The sequence below is a fragment of the Nicotiana attenuata genome, chromosome 5 (genome assembly GCF_001879085.1).
Source record: "Nicotiana attenuata strain UT chromosome 5, NIATTr2, whole genome shotgun sequence".
Lineage (NCBI taxonomy): Eukaryota > Viridiplantae > Streptophyta > Magnoliopsida > Solanales > Solanaceae > Nicotiana > Nicotiana attenuata.
The window spans coordinates 26,970,874-26,991,870 of NC_031993.1; the positions used below are offsets into that span (position 1 = coordinate 26,970,874).

A 20,997-nucleotide genomic window follows, 5' to 3' on the forward strand; every position below is an offset into this window, starting at 1 on the left:
GTGTAATTACACCTCTCATATCACACCAAAATTCCATGCTGACCAAGTAATTACTTGGCCATACAAAAATGCTAAACTGTGTAATTACACCAAATTATACGCAAATCCAACTTCTAGATAACTTTTCAAACAAGTTTTTAAGGGGTGTGAAGCACTTCCTACCAGAAAATTGTCCATTCCTCATGCTTGGACCTGAAATCTCTAGTTAAGGGTATAAGAATCTATCCCCACTATACCTCTTGGTAATTTTTTTGTATATGTAAATAAGATAGTAGCATAACCTAGAAATATGAGTCCTAATAATTAATACCTTTTCACAATTCCTATCAAATCTAACACTCAAATTTTATTAAATATTTAACGGAGATTAAAAGTGTTTAGTTTTGACAAATTTAAAGTACCAAACTCTTCATAAATATATTTAGGGGACTATTTTAGATCTACCCCACATATAAGGTCCCCTTTTGTCATTTGCTCTTTCACTACTAGTAATTTAAAATTCGGAAAATGGTTCAAAATGCCCCTAAACTATTGGAAAAGGTTTAAAAATCCCCTTCATCCATCTATTGGGCGAAAAATACCCTTCCATCCACTATTTTGGTTCACTTATGCCCTTTGACCGTTAGGTCAATGCTAAATTAAAAATAATAATTATTCTTTTTTGTAATGCTTAAAAAAGATATTTTGCAAACTATTTTCGTTTTTTAAAACTAATGCACCAATTGTCCATTAATTTAGTAAAGTCTTTCTTATTTTATTGAGTTTTTACAAAAAAAAATTCAGTTTTACAAAAAATAATATATTTTTCAGTTTTTTTTAAAGCATTTTTTTGATAAAAATGAAAAACAATTTGTAAAAATAGAAAAAAAATACTTTTAATAAAATATTTTCGTTTTATAAAAACTGAAAAAAGTATTTTCAACAAAATATTTTCGTTTTTGATTTTTTTTTTCATTTTTTCAATTTTTTTAAAACATTTCGTTTTTCAGTTTTTTTTTTAAAAAAATATTTTCGTTTTTTTAAAAAAACGGGAAAAAATGAAAAAAAAATCAAAAACAAAAATATTTTGTTGATCTTTTTTTTCAGTTTTAAAAAAACAAAAATATTTTATTAAAAACCTTTTTTTGCCGCTTTTACAATTTTTTTCTTCAGTTTTTGGAAAAAAATGAAAAAAAAATTATTTTCTTTGTAAAAACTGAATTGCTTTTTGTAAAAGCTGAAAAAAATAAAAGAAGAAGACTTTAATAAATTAGTGGACTACTAGTGCATTAGTTTAAAAAAACGAAAATATTTTGTAATTTTGTTTTTTAAGTTTTATAAAAAGAATAATAATTATTTTTAATTCAGCATTGATCTAACGGTCAAAGTGGATAAATGAACCAAAAAGGTGGATATAGGATATTTTTAGTCCAATAGGTGAATGAAGGCTATTTTTAAACCCTTTACGGTTTAGGGTATTTTGAACCTTTTCCGTTTAAATTTTATTTCTCCCAAAACCCCTCTCTCCTTGCTCCTTTCTTTCCCTAAACCCTTCACTCTCCCCGTCAAAAGAACAACTCAGCCAACTTAAAACACTTCCAAAATTCTGGCGGTAATAATATGTGTGTTGGAAGTAGTTGCTTCTAACAAATAAATTTCTAGCACCTGCTGCCTCTCCGCCGGACAGCCACCGCCTCTTTCGCCGTGCCGCCGTAAGTATTTAGTAGCCTAAATTTCTATTACAACATAAAGGAGGTTGTTTCAACCTAAATGAATTTGTATTAAGCAGAAACCAAATGACATTGTTTTGGAAAAAATTGAAAATAATTAGTGGAATTAGTGGAATTAGTACTCCTTTATAGTTTATATATTGACTCACTTGTTTAGAATCCCAACTTAGCAACTATATCTGTATATATTTTGTTATTTTTACAAGCTAGAATTTGCTTCAACAAAGTATAGATAGCCATATATTTTGCGTTTAACATGTAAAAAAATCGTTTTTGGTGAAAATCTTAATGCCTAAGAGATCTTCCAATGAAGACGATTCAGTTGAACCCTCTTCCTTGGCCAATCACTGCCTCTGACATTGATTCATCACTTTTAGAGAAAGGGCATTACTTCGTCAACCAATTGAATTACAATGGCGTACCAAGGGGGAAACTTGAAGTCCACTGCCATAAATGGAGTGAAGATGTACACTGTCGCCGGCCAACACCGTTCTGTGGCAACATGGCTTCCCCCTAAGAAGCTCAGGGCCCTTCGTAATGATCCAAGTACGCATTACCCTCCTGCTTTCACTTACTTTCTTTCCTTTTGGGATATTATTTGGTAAAATATAGCAGCATCATAGTGTCTGGAAAAAGGAAGTTTCAATATTTGAAGTATAAAAGAAGAAATTCTGGAATTGTACCAAGATTGTTTTTCAATTGGGTAGTAATCTATATGTCTGGTTTTTTTGGATACTTGGTCTTTATATCATAATGCTCATCTGTGATGATTGATTCATACTTTTTTACTTCTTTTTCTTTCGAACAATATGCAAAGGTTAGATTTACTTTGATATTAATATTTGGTAAAATCATGTTGTATCAAAACTTTTGAAAATAGAAAGTTTTCAATTGTTATAGTAAAAAAGAGTGTTCAATGGCGGACCAACACTATTTTGTTGATAACAATCTTTACAGAGTTTGGTATGGGTAAAACCCAATTTGCATAGCTTGTGTAATTCGGGCCGGCTATATGAATCCTCTCTATCATGTTGCTCTGTTTATACATATTTGATATGGTAGGATATTATGGTTATGTTATTAAAGATATTTTTCTCTATTTTGGCAGGTTATATGCAAAGAGTGGATCTGATTCAGGATTTGAGATTTGAAACTGCAACTACAAGAATTAAAGTGACTCCTGACGGGGAGTATCTCATTGCGTCAGGTGATTATCTGCAGTTCGAGATATCCTTTCTTTCTTTTTTGTTTCCTTAAAAATATTGTTCTTTTGTTAAATGATCTTTTTCTAGGTTATTGAGAAGTAACTACTTCTGAGTTACAGATTAAAGGCGTCACTGTGCCGTTTTACTGTTAAAACGTGATGTTCGTGCATATGTATCCCTCTGTGTTTTATATATATATATATATACACACACACACACACACACACACACACACACACATACACACACACACAGTTATTTCAATATAAACTCAATATTTGACTATTGTTTTTAGATTTAGAACAGGTTGGGTTATAAATATATTGGTTCATTTTATTAGTTGTTAAAATGAAGCATTGATATTCATCTTATTTCCTGTGTTGGTCTAGACTTATTCATGTTTAACCTGAACAATAATTATCTCATATAAAAAAATGTCCTACACAGGGAAGTAACCAATTACTGTTTTCTCACTGTTCTGTCCCTCTGTTCTTCTGATACATGTATTAGATGAGTACAACAGATTTAACTTATGTTACCTTCTCAAAATAAAAAAAGATGAGTACACAGCAACAACTATGCCTCGACACCAAGATAGGGTCAATTATATAAATCCTCACAGTTCATGTCGCTCCATTTAGGCCTGTGTCATTCAATAAGTAGGTTCTCCGACACCAGAAGTTCTCTACATTTTATGATGGCAATCAGATCTCTAAGTCTAACAAACTAAAAGACCCCTAGCGAACATGTGTTAGATGAGTACATTCTTTTTGCTGCTTGGTATTTCCTCTATTTTGTATCAGTTGTCAACATTGATTCTTCAGGTATTTACCCACCACAAGTTAAAGTTTATGAGCTGCGGGAGCTGTCATTGAAGTTCGAAAGGCATTTGGTGTCAGAGATCATTAACTTTCAGGTACTGACTGCTTTCCCTCTCTTTCTCTGTGAAGGCTGCACGTTTCACCCAAAATAACAAAGTAGATTCTTATTAGTATTGCTTCTTTTTATGACCAATGCTTATGCTCATTTTTTTTTTGCTAAAATTAATTGTGCTGCAATAGTAAATGTTTTTGCTTGTTCCCTGTTTGTTTTTTCTTTGTAGAGACCAGAAGCATGGAAACATGTTCTGTTGAATTTTTCTTCTCTAATTAATCTGGGAAATCTATACTGATGTATATTCCGTCTTTGATATCTTTTGTAGGTCTTGGGTGATGACTACTCAAAAATGGCATTTCTTTGTGCTGATCGGTCTGTCTGCCTCCATGCAAAATATGGAAGTCATTACAGTTTACGAATTCCAAGGTCGCACTTATTTTGTTTGTTTTATTCTTACGTGCATATCCATATGTTGTCTGCTAAGCTATACCGATGAAATGCAAATTTAGAAAACAATGCATGTTGAGTATTAAGAATGCCAACATAACTTTGAGCTGCGCGAAGGACTTCTAGCATGCTTACACTTGCATAATGGCAACAAATTGAGCCCAACCTGTCTCACTTGAAAGCTTAGATACCTCTGGACTGAATGAGAGAATAAATATAATCTATGTATGTATCTGAAATAATTTTACCAAAGAAAGAAAGGTCTTCAGTGTTGAATGCCATAAAAAATTGCAACTCTTCAGAAAAATTTAGTTAATCCTGAAACTCCTCATTTATACTGCTAGGTTTTGGAATAAAGTTCACTCCTGGTGGCGAGATATCAGAGTCTCAGAGAATTCTGTAGTGCATTCCTTCCCGTTCAATGTCTGATCCTGGTTACCATGACTTGCCTTCGAAGGGGCTTCCCTAGGCATTTCGTGGCCCTTTGCTTCTCTTTTTCTTGGTTCAATATTTCTTTAATATCTTCTGGCTTTTATCTGCACATTATTCGGCAGCAGTAAAGATTCAGTAAGCCAGTTCATAGTTTCATACTATTTGATAGTCACTATTTTTTTTGGAAAAGGTAACATTTAGCAGTATATTGATAAATTTTTAGCACAAAGCTTGTGCTGGAAGCCAAAAGGGTGTTTACAAAAACCAAAAAAGCTCAAAATGTCAATCCTCGCTCTTCTTACAAGGAATCTACGACTTTTAGAATTGATTCTAGATTACCAAAAGCAAAAGAGAAGAATACAATTCATCTTATAGCCTGTTTGGCCAAGCTTCTAAAACCAGCTTATTTTGAGAAGTGCTTTTTCTCAAAAGTGTTTTTCTCCAAAAGTAATGCAGTTTGGGTTTGGCTAATTAATTTGAAAAGTACTTCTGAGCAACAATTAGTGTTTGGCCAAGCTTTTAAAAAGTGCTTTTAAGTGTATTTTTCTCAAGAAAAGCGCTTTTGGGGAGAAGCTACTTTTTTCTGCTTCTCCAAAATTGCTTCTACTTTCTACTCAAAAGCACTTTTTTTCTTCCAATAGCATGGCCAAACACTTCAACTTTGAAAAGAAAGTGCTTTTGGCTTTGGAGAAGCTTGGCCAAACAAGCTATTAATCTACTAAATATGGCTGACTGTATCCTCAAAGCATCTTGAATTTTTCTCCTTCCAAACTGTCCGCCTCCGCCAAATAGTTGCAGGGACAAATTTCATCTGTCTTTGTTGGTAGCACTACAATTTTCCCCTTCATTCCAGCATGAAAAAAGTTCAGATGTTCTTCCTGACATTGTCCACCAAATACCCCTGAGGTTGATGAACAAATGCTTCTTGACCACAAAAGTAGCACCTTGAACAAATTGATATTTCCCCTTTTCTCAGTTTATCCCGTGGTAGAGCAGCTTCTCTAACTACTGGCAAGTAAAGCATGCCACTTTTTATGTCACTACTTGTTTCATGACCTATATTTAAGTATAGACTTCCATACAAACTAGTATCCTTATCTGAAATTCTATACGTTAATGTATTGGATATCCTTGGTCAAATCCCGAAGCCTATAAACTACCCCTTTTTTACAAACCCCTAAAGCCTACATAGGCAGAGAATGAATGCACATTACTCAGCCAACTCTTTGAGAGGTCACAAATTAGATAAGTTAATGCTTCAACATTTCCTTTCTTAGAGATCAGATGAAAATTTATTAGGCTTAGAATGAATTAAACTAGTCATTGTTAAAGCTGAATGTGAACGCCAAGGAGCTCGCATGTAGGTGCACTTATCAGTTTTGCCTGAAGAGGGAAGGACATTGTTTAGCTCGCATTTCCTTTCTTAGAGATCAGATGAAAATTATCAGGCTTTGAATGAATTAAACTAGTCATTGTTAAAGCCGAATGTGAACGCCAAGGAGCTCGCATTTAGGTGCACTTATCAGTTTTGCCTGAAGAGGAAAGGACGTTGTTTAGCTCCATGCATCCTGGGTATCTCCTGGAAGACCTGACATGCTTCAGTCAGCGAATCTCAAAATTCACAAAAGACAAATTTCTGGTTGGTTTACTCTAATTTATGTTCCATTATCTGGTCAACATCTTTCCTGCATTGTCATGATACTTTACTGCTGTAGCAACTCAGACATCTTAGCTGCATATTTTGCTGGCATGATATCTACATTTCATCTTGCTGGATTTCTTTGATTTTGCTCAACTATCTGTCACTTTCATCTTGGAGCTAATCCCCAATGCTTTTGCCTTCCTCTCTGCTGCTGAAATTTACTGTTACTTTTTTGTACGAACTGTATCATCTTTAAATGCCAGCTTAACATCACTTATATGTTCTCCTGTTTATTTAGGATGGGAAGGGATATTGTATATGATTGCTGGTCTTGTGATTTGCTTTGCGCTGCCTCATCACCAGATCTCTACAGAATAAATCTGGAGCAGGTTTTCCTCCTTAGTTTAAGTGTTTGACCCGTTCATGTGTTTGTCTAAGTTTTTTTTTTTTAAAAACAAAAAGTGGCAAATTTTGCAGCACAATTACATTTTTTTTTTCAAAATGCTTAACTGAACTTGTAATGTCACCTGTTTCTCTACAATAGTTAAGTAATATGTGCACCTATATTGAAGTTGACTACTGCTTTATGTCTGTCTGTAAATACAAGATTTTCTTCTCATTTCCAACTTCTCGCCATTGGTAGATGACATCATCTATGGTTGGGTTGTTTTCTTCTATATAATTGTCTCAGTAACTCAATTTTGTCTGAAGGCTCTTCTGGATGGTATTTTTTTTGAGAGTCGTTGTAAGGGTCTATCTTCCATTACAGCTTCTGATAGATCATAGGCTCAAGATGAAACTTCATTTTCATATACCAAATTTGATAGTTTTCACCAGTGAAGTTTTGTGGGAGATTCAAAGGGAGACTACTGCCTGCCATGTTTGAAAATAAGGATAAACATAGATATGAGCTAAAATAGATTTTACAAGTCACTCTTTTTTTAGTGAGCTCATAGATCCTATAAGACCTGTTGACGCTCTGATACCGCTGGTAAGGAGGTTAATATAATTATTGAAAATTTATCGGTTAAAATTTTATTAACCATGGGGCTCTAAATACAGTAAATAGCCACTTGAAAAACAAGAAAATCTGCAAAAGATCTGCAGAACAAATATTCAAAACCTAAAATATCTCAACAACCTAAAATATCTAACAAAAATTTGAATTTTAAAAAATAGAAGACTACTCCTACGACGAAACAACTAATTATTTTAGCAAACCAGTAGCAACAGATGCAATACTCAACAACACCGCTTGAATTATGAAAAAAATGTTTCCTCATTCGATTTCACTTTTTTGAATTTCTGTTGTGAATGCACCACATCCATTAATGCTTTTGCCAACATTCTGATGAACAAACACTACTTAGAAATATGTATCTGGAAAGGTCTTCTGCTAGCTATATACTTTCCATGTTATCTAGTGTTCAGGTGATTTGGATTGGGCTGTTATAGATCAATATATTGTTGACCGAAAAGTTACGATAGGCCCCCAAAAAAAAAAAGAAAAATAAGGGACAAAGGCTAAGCTGTTTCGGAGAAGCAACTTATAAGAAGGGAAGAGAAGAGAAGGGTAAGAAAAGAATAGTAAATGTGCTGTTAAAATTCACCTAGATTTCCATGGCATTGATCCCAAGGACAAATGGAGCTTTATAGTGTTAAATCATAATCTGCTGCATTTTCAAAGAAAAACGAAAGTTGTACAGCCTAAAAGTTGGATGTCGAATTTCACCCTATTCTAATTGAAGTTTTCCCCCTTATTGCGTTGATGTTTGCTTGTGTAGTTTACTGAGACTATCATATTCTATTAACAGGGACGCTTCCTTTCCTCACTGAGCACACGATCCCCGGCACTTAATGTGGTTTCGCGGAGGTTAGAAATTGATTTTGCTTTGCTGACCTTTTAAACCCATGTTTCTTTTTTTCTTTAAAATTTTCTTTTTGGCTCTTTTAGTTTTGCTATACCTTCTGTATGACAGTTTCTTCTGTGATCTTTTGGTTTCTTTTCTTCTGCACTTTAGCAAGCTCCATGGGTTAGTTGCTTGTGGAGGGGAGGATGGTGCTCTCGAATGCTTTGACATGAGAGCAAGATCTTCAGTTGGCAGAATAAATGCTGTTGCACCTGCTGGGAATGGGGACCAGGTAGTTTTCTTCTAAAGTAGTTGAAAAAACCAGATCTTTTCTTAATGGTTGCTAATGATAAGCATAAACTACAGGAGGTTACTGCAATAGAGTTCGACGGAGATGGAGGTTACCTCATGGCTGTTGGAAGTAGTGATGGAAAGGTATAATAGAAGGAAATGCAGTTTTTTAAGAGGTTTTGATAAATTTTCTGATGATCACGGTGAATGTTGAGTCTGAAGTTTTGGTTGGAAAAATCATTTATGATTGTCATTTCGGGAGTTTAGTCTTTTTTCTTATTTTGCTTGAAACTAGATAAAGTACACCTAAACTTTCTAGTTACTATTAATAAATTGTAGGAGGTGGAAAATTCACCTGCATTTTGATTATGAAAATTCTTACTCTGTCCTAACATTTAGCATCACCAAATTGGATGTTAATTAAGAGGACTTATAGAACAGTCAGCTAATGTAGTATGAAGAATATATTTTAACCTATGTAGTACGAAAATTGACATGAAACTAAGTAGGAAAGAGTATTTTAAAAGTCCTTACACTGAGTATATATAAAACATATCATGCTTAAAAGCATTGCATCTTCAATGTGAAATTTTTTGCAGATGTTCTTTCTCATGATAGTAAGGGTGTGTTTGGTACGAAGGAAAATGTTTTAGAAAATATTTTCTTGGAAAACAAGTTAATTTCTTAATTATTTTCTGATATTTGGATAGCAAGGAGAAAATATTCTCCTAGGAGAATTTTAATATAATTTGGGCAAACACTATTAACCCGAACCCTAGACCTCGGCACTGACCCCCGACCCCAACCTTGACTCCGCCCTCGACACCCTGCCCCTGACCCCCACACCTGACACCCGGCCCTCGACCTCTGTGTTTTGTGTCGCGAAGCCTGGTTCGGGCAGTTGAGGGGTGGCGGGGGCAGAGGGGTGTAACGATGGGGGAAGGGGAGCCGATGGTGGGTTAGCGGTGGTGGAGGGGTTGCTAGGGAGGCGGAGGTAACGAGATGTGGGTTTGGAGGGTGGGAGAGGGGTGGGGGTGGATCAAGGGTGGCCGGTGTGAGGTCGGGGTGTAAGGTGGTAGGTCTGGGGACCCAAGTGGCGAGGGTGTGATTAGGGGATGGCAGTTGGGGTGAGGAAGGCTGAAAGAGAGTTTTGGAAAATATTTTTCCTTTTCTTCGTGGGAAAAATTGGAGAAAAATGAGTTCATTAGGAAATTATTTTCCATGACATTTAAGCCAACCAAACATGGGAATTGGAAAACATTTTCCCCTTCATGCCCGACACACCCTAAATTTAAGACATTGCCCTCAACAACTTACCAAAAAGAGGTCTCACAATATTAGCTACGGGATGCCCCACAAAGTTGGCTTACTGATGTGTCCTTGAAGTATGAGAAATTATTAACTTGAATAGTTGTTACACCACTGGAAGGGAATGAAGAGAGAGAGGTTTTTAAAATTTCTGTTCTGTCTTTTGATTCATGCCGGAGAATAGAAAAAGACAAATAAGTTATGTTTTTATTAAGCCCACTCCAGTTAGAGTCTTGCTTGGTCATCGTCAATCGAGTTGGCTAAAGGAAGCTTGATTTTCTTGGGGGTGAAATTCTTGTCACTTTGAGGGCATCAGAAAGTAGTTATTGAAGAATAAATTATTGTCTTTGAGTAAAAATAAGTTGTCTTGTTAGCAAACATATATTTACATTGTGGAGGCTTCTGTGAAGTTTAATTTTTATTGTGTATAATGTTGGGCTGAAATGATTTTAAATGGAGAAACATGGTTAGTGAGGGTTCGAATAGCTGGAGCTAACTTGTTTACGACTGAGGCATAGTTATTGTTGTGTCTTATGTGATCAAGATGTCTAACAATACCTTGTAATGCGCAGGTTCTGATTTATGATTTACGATCTTCTCAACCTATGCGGATAAAGGATCATATGTAAGTTGCTTTGCCAGCTTATAATGGTAAAGTAATTCTGTTCTCTATTGCTCATGCATTCCGACACTTATATAGGTATGGGAGCCCGATACTGAACATTAAGTGGCATAAAACGCTTAACACTGAACGAACAAAGTTAATCACTGCTGACAGCCACATTGTTAGGATTTGGGACCCTGAGACGGTATGCAAGTCTTTGATCCTCTTTGTTGGTATTTGTCGTTTATATTAGTAATTCTGTAGTTTAGACAAGATCATTTCAGTTTATTGTATTTATATGCTGGAAAATAGAGTGCAGTACTAAAAACAACAACAAACCAGTTTGATCCCAACAGGTGGGGGAGGGTAGTCTGTACGCAGACCTTACCCCTACCTAATGCAGGTAGAGAGGCTGTTTCCAACAGACCCTCGGCTCAGGAAGGACAAGAAGAAGAAGTGAAAAGTAAGGAAGGAAGGGAAAAGAAAAAAAGAGGGGAGGGGGGATAAAGGATAAGTAGTACCAAATAATAGCAGCAGGGAATACAATACCTGAGGCAAACACAACCACATAGCATAATAGAAATCTAAGAATATGAAGAGACATGCATGCTACTAAGACTATCGGTGAACAACTATAAATTACCTACTAACCTTCTACCTTAATCCTCGACCTCCACACCCTCCTATCAAGGGTCATGTCCTCAGTGAGCTGAAGCAGCGCCATGTCGTGTTTAATCACCTCTCTCCAGTACTTCTTAGGCCTACCTCGACCTCTTTTCAAACTCTCCATAGCCAACCTCTCACACCTCCTGACAGGAGCATCAATGCTTCTTCTCTTACATGTCCGAACCATCTCAGCCTCGACTCCCGCATCTTGTCCTCCACAGAGGCTACTCCCACTCTGTCCAGGATAGCTTCATTCTTAATCCTATCTCTCCTGGTACACCCACACATCCATCTCAACATCCTCATCTCTGCTACTCTCATCTTCTGCAGGTGGGAGTTCTTGACTGGCCAACACTCAGTCCCATACAGCATAGCCGGTCGAACCACCACTCAATGATTTATTTTGGCCTTTGTTTTTTTCTGCTGCCTTTGCTATATGTGAAGTTATTAATGAACTGATTCAGCAAAGTAATCAAGACGTACTTTGGTGGGTCTGGTAAGAAGTTAATATTCAGGTGCAAGGGTGTCTTACAGATTTCAAAAAGAAATAGAATTAGAAGGCAAGGGAACAAGGAAAGAAAGAAAACGGGGAGGATATGACGAGCAGTGAAATTCTTTATTAAAATGTTTGTTGTTATATATTGAGCTTATTGATTATTCAGTTATTCTAATCTGCAAAATCTGTCAAACTTCAAGTTTCCCTTAAACGGTCCTACTTATTCTGAGAAGACATTTTTCTTTTTGATTATTTGTTCCTCTTGTGGACAAGTGGCCATCCTTTGATGTAGTCAGGGGCGTATCTATGTGTTGGAGCATGGGACACGTGAACCCATGCTACTCTCTCTATATAATGTATAATAATGTTATATTTCTTAAAAATTGCTTAAATATACATGTGTGCACCCAAGCTCAAAGAGTCATATGGTTCAATAATTATTGGGTGCATCTTTACAAGTGAAGTTAGATGTTCAATTCTTAGTTTGTAGTCATGTCTAGTGTCTCCTCTTGTGTTTAAATTAAGTATTTTTTTATTTTTTTATTTGGTTTATTCATTCAAATTCCCAAATCTAACACATTGAAATCCTTGATCTCCCTTTGTCATCGCAAAATTTTGTAAAATTAAAACTAATAGCAATGGATGATGTAGCATGGTTCAGTGATCTCAACATTTTTGATATGGAGTATATGTATATATGTTAAAAATCACTAAAACTATAAGAAAAAGTTTAATTTTAATCTATAATTTCTAAATGGTATTGGATTCATGGTAAGAACCTAAAGGTTGAATCCATCAAATATAAATTCTAGATTTACCTCTTTATGATAGTGCACCCATCTTCTTGGAATCCTGGATTCGCCTCTGGTCATGTAGTAGAAGTTTGGAGCAGTCCTTGGAGCTCATATTTCTTCATATATAAGCTATGAATTGAGTTGATATGATTTTTGGACGATTAATGATTTAGGGATTGTTTGACTTTAACAATAAAAAAAGGACCTAGGGATTGTTTAAGTGCTATGTAACTTGAAAAGACGTTGGTAATATAACTGTTGTGCTGGGATAATAGTGAAGCAATAGAGAAAAGGAAGGTACAACATAGGAATTACTGCTAGATCTCTTAGGCATCATCACAATAAAAAAACTATGTTTAGTAGAGATTATGGTGGTTATTGTTTTAGATAAACAGCAGGTTTACATCGTGACAAAGACACGAACTATATAGAATCACAACCGTTTGCCACCATGAAATCAAGGTTGGTGTCTGTTTTTGTCCTTCTTGGACCCACGTTAGGATATCATACAATTAATATTTATGATTATCTGCAATAGTCTTACGATAATGTTCATGTATCAGGCGGTAGAACACTAATTAGACATCACCAAGAGTTGCTTATGTTTCTACACTTAAGTTTAATCTAAGTTTCACATTTGGCATTGAACTCTTACAGGGAGAAGGCATGACAAGCATTGAACCAACGGGTGGGAGAATCAACGATTTGTGTGCATTCACTGACAGTGGATTGATGTTGTTGGCTCTTGACTCCAGTCAAATACCTTCGTATTTCATTCCTTCACTGGGGCCTGCGCCCAAGTGGTGTTCTTACCTTGAAAACCTGACGGTATGATGTGCTCCTTGTTTTGTTACCTTGTCATGCCAGAGATAATGGTTATTCTGATTTGATATTTATTTGCAGGAAGAGCTTGAGGAGCAACCCCAGACAACTATTTATGATGATTTTAAATTTTTGACGAAAGAAGATCTGGAAAAATTGAATTTGACCCATTTGATTGGAACCAGCCTTCTAAGGGCTTATATGCATGGTTACTTCATCGATTATCGTTTGTATAAAAAGGTGACAATCAGAATAAATTTGTCTACTAACTTTAAATGATTGGCCTTGCGAAACTTATGTGCATGTTGATGCTTTGCTCTTGCAGGCACAAGCATTTTCAGATCCATTTGATTATGTTGCTTACAAAGAGCGGCGGAACCAGGAAAAACAAGCGGCAGAGCATGCCGGTCGTATCACGGTTAGTTTCATAATGTCTGGGATTGGCCTTTTGCAAGTGTACACATGTCTCCTATCTTTTTCTGTGTGTGCCTACATGTGTATATATTGGTGGTCTAGCCACATTGCATCTTTAACCTGTTTGATATTCCTTGCAAATCAATATTTTTGTGTTGCGGGCCATACTTCTTATGGGAGGGAGTGATAAATCAGTGAGTCCATCATGAAGAGACTTTTGAAATAGCCTTGTAGCAACATTGGCTTTTAAAAGGAAAAAAATGGTTAGGCACACGTCACAAGTTCGAAACTTGACTGTGAACCAAATCCGGTATGGAAAATGGTAGATGGCGGGCCGTTATCCCCGAGTGTGGAAGCTGAAACAGCTAATTTTTGGTCAACAAAAGAAAGGCAAAAACTTTTGGAGGCCTTGGCTTAGTATGTTTTTCGCTGACCCCTTCTTCCACTTGCTCTTATTCTGAGCATCCCAATCCCCCAAATTGAAAAAGGGAAGGGAATACAAAGAAACCTTGAATTTGGAGGATTCTGATGCTTGCGCTTTTTTAGATCCTTTAGCGTATATTGTAAGACTGAACATTCTCCTTTTTCAAGTATGGTTGATTGTTCAGCTCGTTTTGAGCTGAAATGATATGGTTTACTCACGAGCAGATGTAGTTTTCGCAGCTGGTGCAAGGGGCCATTGCCTTAAGCTTATAGCTGGAAAACTTCTAAAAAATAGTATAGTTTGCACCTAATAGCACCCAAGGGTGTGGTGTAGTGGTCTATGAAGTGGGTTAAGAATCATGAGGTCTCAGGTTCAAATTCCAGCAGACAAAAACACTAGGTGTTTCTTTCCATTTGTCCAAGCCTTGGTGGACAGAGTTACCCGGTACCTGTGCTGGTGGGAGGTAGTAGGTACCCCGTGGAATTAGTTGATGTGCGCACAAGCTGGCCCATACTCCACAGTTACAGAAAAAATAGTCAAAAAAGTTATGGGTCTATTGATGCCCTGCACTAATTGACTTAAAATCCTGGATAGGTCAGCTTAAATAAAGTTTGCATCACCTAAATTCAACTAAAAGATGGAGCAAATCTTGATAAAGGAAAGATCGTCGAGAAAAATCTAGACTTTCACTAGATGACCATGAACCCATGAGAAAGAAGCTGTGGATTTTCTTGTGCTCTAGTTAGGCTTTTTGAAGTTGCTACGATAATTTATATGCCAATTGTCTGGCATCAAGTAATTACCAGATGCTGGAGAATTTTGGGTTTTACTCTTGTATTTTGTGCTAGCAGAAGATTGGAAATATTATCCTTTGTCCTTCATATTATTAAAAATTCAAATCTGACGGCCGTTACATGTCTCTCAATAAGGCCCTACTATTATCATTAGTCATGTCTACTCATGGTTCTTGTGGTGAAATCTACTTATACTGTTTCACTGCAATCAAAGTTGTGTGCTTCTCAAACTGAATGAAAAGAGGGGAAACAGGTTTCTTACTTAACTAGGCCTCTGCATGTATCTGTCATTTGAAGGGAGTTACCTTTTCAGAATACCTGTCTTACATTTTGTCATTCCTCTGCAGATTAAGAAGAAGCTTCCCAAAATTAATCGCACTCTGGCTAAAGAACTTCTTGAGAATGAAGAGACTGAGAATATGGAGGATGTTGATGGCGTTGACGCGAAGAAGATATCAAAGAAGAAGAAAGGACTGACCGCTGACATTCTGAAAGATGAACGTTTTGGTGGGATGTTTACTAATAAGGTATACAAAGTCTTTACTATGAATCTTATGCACTTCCTAGTGTTGAAGAACCAGTCCAAAATATCATCAGATTAAGTTGGCGAAAAATTAATTACATGTGCTTGAATTGCAAATTTCTTAGAAAGCTGGTCAAGCATTCTCAACAAGAAAAGTGTGCTTAGTACTTTTTAGATGTTGTCCCTGATAAATATATTTTTAAGCAATTGCTTTTATGTTTGCATACTCCTCTACTAGTTAAAATGCATTCTTTAAACTGATCCTAATACCCTTAAGTTTTTTTGGTGTATTTTGGTTTTTCAACAGGACTTTGAAATTGATGAATTTTCTCATGAGTATCGGGCACTGCACCCTATGCCTTCCACAAAGCAACCGTCTTTAGTGGAGGAACATTTTGAGCCTGTGATGGACGGTGAGGAACCTAGTGATTCTGATGTGTCTGCAGCAACACAATCATCAGAAGATGAACAAGAAAATGAAAAAAATTCTAGAAAAAAGTCCAAAGTTCCAAGGTAAGAAGTCAATGAATGCCCTCTTAATTCATGCCACATTTAGACTACAAGTTGTTATGCACCATGCTGGAAGTGAAGTTCAAGGAATAGCAGTTGGTTGACTCCTGATAATGGGCATGTTTAACCTCTAATGTTTCTTACGTAGACAAGTTGCATGGGTTTATACAAACTTTGTGGATTGAATGTACCTTTTTCTTTTGGGGATTGCAACAGTAATGTGGAATAAACTTTCTTATGAGACCAGAACATATCCTGATACCTTATATTGCTGCTTTAGAAAAATTAAAATGGCTGTATGTCTCACTATCCTTTAAAATTTCAGAATGTATGAAGTCAAGGATGAGAGGCATGCAGAAGCATTCTGGAACGATGTTTCACTTGCGAAGGAGGATGCTCTTCCACTAGGTGAACGGGTTGCAGCCTTGTCAGATGATCGGACTTCTCATGGTATGAACAATATCAAGGTGGGACCCGGAGGTTCAAGAGAAGTTTCCTTTATTTCCAGAAGCTCAGCGAAGTATGTGGAAGATGAAGAAGACAAGGGAGCACGAACTGAAAGGAGAAGAGGGATCCAGTCCTTGAAACTGAAGCCTGAGAGATCAGGTTTTCGGGGTTCGGGTTCCCGAGACCGAGGTAGAGGAAGAGGTCGTGGAATGGGCAGAGGAAGAGGGCGACGATAAATTTTTCATACAGTATTAACAACCATGTCAACGTAAGGAACTATTATTCCTTAAACTTGTTTGATGTCTTACTTATATAATTAATGCAGAATGGGCAGAGGAAGGGGTAGACACGACATCTTTATGTTTCATGCTGCAAATCTATGCCATTTCATACATCAGTGCAAATTTGAGTCAAGAAAGCAATGAGTTCTCAGATAAGTTACCTTTCTTTTGCAGTCGTTTGTTTGACATGTAACTGAGAGTTGTGGCTTCTTTCTGCCACCGCCTAATAATCACACTTGTAATAGATGTTTTCTGGAAACCTAAAATTTTGGCCATGAAAATGATCTGATTGCAACCTAGTGTAGTTATCCTTGCACCTTTTGGTACTACCTATACACTTTTGCTAGTACTAATCATTTAACATGATTCATCATGTCGCTGCCCTTAGCATTAACCAATCAATACATTCAATATGTTCTGCCTAAATGTCCAAATATTCATGTTAATTAGTGATTGATAAAATATGACACTCTTGTACTGGAGCTAACATGTTTAACTCTTTTTGTAATTTTGCATCTTCCTGGCAATGATATTAACTTACTTCGTCAAAAAAAAGTGATTAATAAAATATTTCTTGATGTTGGTCCTTGATAGGATTTGCAGATCATGTGCTTTAAAGGTGACATTTTAGTTAGTCTACTAGTTCCTTGTACTTTTTTCTTTATTCAATCCTTCAAACACCTCCTTAAGTGAACCTGCTCCTTGATTACTGCTGAAAATATTGTTTACAATTATTGTTCATAAAGATGAAGGTTCATTTCTTGATGAGGTTTCGTATCACTATAACCAGAAGTGGTCAAATAAGAAATGTGCAAAGTTGAGATTTGCTGTTGGAAATTATTTACACTCTGCATATGTTCAGTGTCCTTCACTCTTTCTTATCTACTTGGCAGAGGCTATCAGGAGCATCATTATTTATTATTTGCAAATTGCAGTGCATCCAAAGTGCTCTTTCTCCAGAAGAAATAGTCAAAGTAAGGAAGCTACCTGTTCTACCTTTAAATGTGTTGATGAACAGCGACGTGATTTTTTTTTGTTGAACTTAAACTATATTTCACCAACATTAAAGTAATATCCTTAAAAGCAGAAATTCTGAACTGATTAATAGTTTGCTATATCTTGTTCGTGGCAACACATCTGTAATTCAACTGAAGTATGGTTTTCTTAGGTCATGGCATTTGACTATGAAAGACATAACTCAAGAAATGCATACGCGCTACACAGAATATGTTCTTCTGACATTTTCTTTTATAATATAGCAGGCTTTTAAGCCCAATTCAGTATCAGCCATCTAAAATTTAGCTTTAGTTTTTTGTGATAAAGTCATCCTCTTCAAGCTCTTTCGCATGAGTCGTTGAAAAGTGGACGGGTTTCAATGCCCAGTCTAGCCAAGAAGTGCCTCCAGAACCTACAAGCACACCTTGTGTTATAGTGCAGTGAAGCAAGGCAAAATGTAAAATAGAAAGCGCCTTATCTATAAAAAGACTGAAATATTGTTTTGTAAAAAGGAATTCTTTTTGTAGTTTTGGAACAAGGAACGGTTTAAGTGCTGTAACTGCTGCTTTTATATTGGATTGTATCTCGTACTTTTTCCCTTACCTCCTTCAGAGGTTTTGGCGTGTCATGTGTCATAAAACCTGCACTGTTGCGTACAATGAAGATCGAGAACATAACCATGCATCTTGAATTATCGATCTCGTTATGTCCCATTCCCTTTCGATCTATTTTTACTTTTAACTTCATTCATGTGTCCGTTTGGTGGAATACTATCTAGGGCTGTGGCTCTATAAATTTAACTCTGTAAAATGCTTGCATTTGTACTAGATGCCAGTTTTCTGCTTTGAGTTATTTGAGACTGGCTTACTTACTATCAAGATGCCACCATGGGTCAATTGACAGCTCCCAAGCCCCTCAATTTATTTTTTAGCCTTATCATTTATGTTTAGGTTTTGCATCACACTTGTGTTTGAAAATTTAAAAATCCGAGTACGAAATCCAAGTACAATGAACATAGGAATCTTTTCTCCGATGGTTTGGAAGTAATGTAATTGTTCTAAAGTTACTTGCAGTCAACATGTAACTTGTTTAACTAGACTTCATAAAAAAAACCTTGTTTAACTAGATTTTGTGAGAATTTGTTTGTTGTCCTCCTTTTTCTCTTATTGTGTGTGGCCAATCAGGTACAGAAGGTGTGTACATTCTACAGAGAATTGATATTCTTTCTTCTGATCCAGGTGCTTAATCTGGAGGCCATTGACAAAAAGTTTACACTGGAGGATTATGGGTTGTAGCGCATACACCGGACTAGGGCTACAAGACATTGTGTCTCGGATCTATATGTTTTGATTATGTGATGCTTGCATCAAAATTTTGTTTGTAGATATAAGATAGAATATCCTGTAGGAAAATGTAGTAATGCTTTTGCTCATCCGTGCGCTGCTCTACTGCTCTACGTGTGAGGAAAATTCTTGTAAGTCTCAATGTTTAAGTTGGAGTGGAGGCCTCTTGTCTACTTATAGATGCATGTTGCCTTTTGATGCCAAGGCATTTCTGAACTAGGGAAAGAGTTCAAAGTTTTATACTTGTGCCATATTGAAATTGTAAAGGGTGGAAAAAAGAGAACCCTCTAGATGTTATTCTACATTTGTGGTAACTTATATTTTGTCAACTTCACCTTGCTTAAGTAACTTGTAGCTGAACAGATATGACCATTAGTTACAGATTGACACACTGCTTTTTTGTTTAATGCTTAGGACTGTAATCGGGCCGAGTTTCATGTAGCGCGTTTGAGTTCCCTCTTGCAATATTTGTATCATAGTTTTCTTCTATATTTTAGTCTCATTTTGAGGGTCGCTTTAGCTAATCTAATATATCCTTGATTAGATATGGGAAGAAGCCTTAGCTCTTCTTATTTTGTTTAGTTATTTGCTTAGGATATGAACTTTGTAATATGCACCAGAGAATCATACGAATTTTGAACTTCATAAGAAGTTTAGTTTGATTAGCATCACATGATCTAATTGCAACTTTTGCATAATCGGATGTAACTTTATATGAATTACTAATAAGAAAAATTTCATTGAATTGAGTACATTATACATGTCCAACAATAAGGTATAAGAGTATTCATCTACATATCCAGAATATGAAATGATACTCATGTTTATGCTAATTATTTGAAAGTAAAACAACAATACTAGTTGTAATTTCGTTAACATTTAACATTATTTCTCTTTTTTCTAGGACAGAATGGTACTTCCCTGGTCCCCTTTTTTTAATCGTTTAAGGTTTTACGCATTTATTACAAAAATCATTTACATCATTAAATCCTGAAGGGTATATGATTAAATTACCCCTATCTATGATAATATGTCTTTTTGGAATGGTAAGATTGATTTGAAAAAAAATTAATCAGTTTTTGTTTTCCTAGAATGATAAGTGTTTTGGATTAATTTTTATTTTTTTTTACCAAAGCGAGAAATAAATAGGGTAATAATTGAATTTAGCCTTAAGAACAACAACAACAATATACCCAGTACATTATCATAAGTGGGGTTTGAGGAGGTAAAAATTGCACGGGGCACCCTATTTGGGCGCCCCTCTTTAACCTGTAGCCGCTTTGTCTTTTTGTTTGCATCCGTACCCACTTTTTAAAAAACTTCAGCTTCCCTTTATAACTGAGAAACTTCAGCTCTATAGCTGAAGTTTTCGGGTTACTAAAGCTGAAGTTTTTATTTTATAACTAGAGCTGAAGTTTTCGGGTTACTAAACAAAAACTTCAGCTCTAGAGCTGAAGTTTTTATTTTATAACTAGGAAACTTCAGCTCTAGCTGAAGTTTTTATTTTATAACTGGCAAACTTCAGCTTTAGAGCTGAAGTTTTCCAGTTACAACACAACTGAAGTTTTTCAGTTACAACACAAAAACTTGAAGTTTTTATTTTATAACTGGAAAACTAGAGCTGAGGTTTTTATTTTATAACGGGAAAGAGCTGAAGTTTTTGTTTTATAACTGGAAAACTTCAGCTGGAAACTGCTTAAGTTTTTATTTTATAACTGAAAACTTAAGCTGGAAACTGCTTAAGTTTTTATTTTATAACTGAAAAACTTAAGCTGGAAACTGCTTAAGTTTTTATTTTATAACTGGAAAACTTAAGCTGGAAACTGCTTAAGTTTTTATTTTATAACTGGAAAACTTAAGCTAGAAACTGCTTAAGTTTCTATTTTATAACTAGAAAACTTAAGCTCTAGAGCTTAAGTTTTTATTGTATAACTAGAAAACTTAAGCTGGAAACTGCTTAAATTTTTATTTTATAACTGGAAAACTTAAGCTGGAAAACTGCTTAAGTTTTTCGGTTACAAAGACAAAAACTTCAGCTGAAGTTTTCCAGTACAAAAGAAAAACTTCAGCCCCGTGGGCTGAAGTTATGTGAAAAAGCGGGTACGCTTGCAATTTTTTTTGCA

General features: G+C 35.8%; 1 protein-coding gene across 5 annotated transcripts; it reads left to right on the plus strand.

Moving 5' to 3' along the window:
• On the plus strand, positions 1,487–19,302 carry LOC109225554 (nucleolar protein 10-like). 5 transcript variants are annotated; one of them, XM_019390258.1, is made up of 19 exons: positions 1,487–1,691; positions 2,087–2,255; positions 2,818–2,916; positions 3,739–3,830; positions 4,116–4,216; positions 6,610–6,700; positions 8,126–8,184; positions 8,333–8,453; positions 8,528–8,596; positions 10,333–10,385; positions 10,461–10,569; positions 12,978–13,148; positions 13,224–13,382; positions 13,468–13,560; positions 15,122–15,301; positions 15,605–15,810; positions 16,133–16,443; positions 16,580–17,509; positions 18,770–19,302. In XM_019390258.1, the coding sequence occupies exons 2-18, from the start codon at positions 2,123–2,125 to the stop codon at positions 16,726–16,728; spliced, it is 2,196 nt and encodes a 731-aa protein (XP_019245803.1). In that variant the 5' UTR covers positions 1,487–1,691; positions 2,087–2,122; the 3' UTR covers positions 16,729–17,509; positions 18,770–19,302. The 5 variants fall into 5 exon arrangements, with proteins under 5 accessions (XP_019245803.1, XP_019245804.1, XP_019245805.1 ...); XM_019390259.1 differs by having other exon boundaries at positions 1,488–1,691; positions 16,133–16,522; positions 17,429–17,509; XM_019390260.1 differs by lacking the exon at positions 18,770–19,302 and having other exon boundaries at positions 1,488–1,691; positions 16,133–16,522; positions 16,580–16,670.

Coding starts and splice junctions, on each gene's coding strand:
- LOC109225554 (XM_019390258.1), top strand. CDS start 2,123: ATGGCGTACCAAGGGGGAAACTTGAAGTCCACTGCCATAAATGGAGTG. Junction 13,383..13,467: donor ATTATCGTTTGTATAAAAAG/GTGACAATCAGA, acceptor TTGCTCTTGCAG/GCACAAGCATTTTCAGATCC. Junction 16,444..16,579: donor TTCGGGTTCCCGAGACCGAG/GTAGAGGAAGAG, acceptor TAATTAATGCAG/AATGGGCAGAGGAAGGGGTA.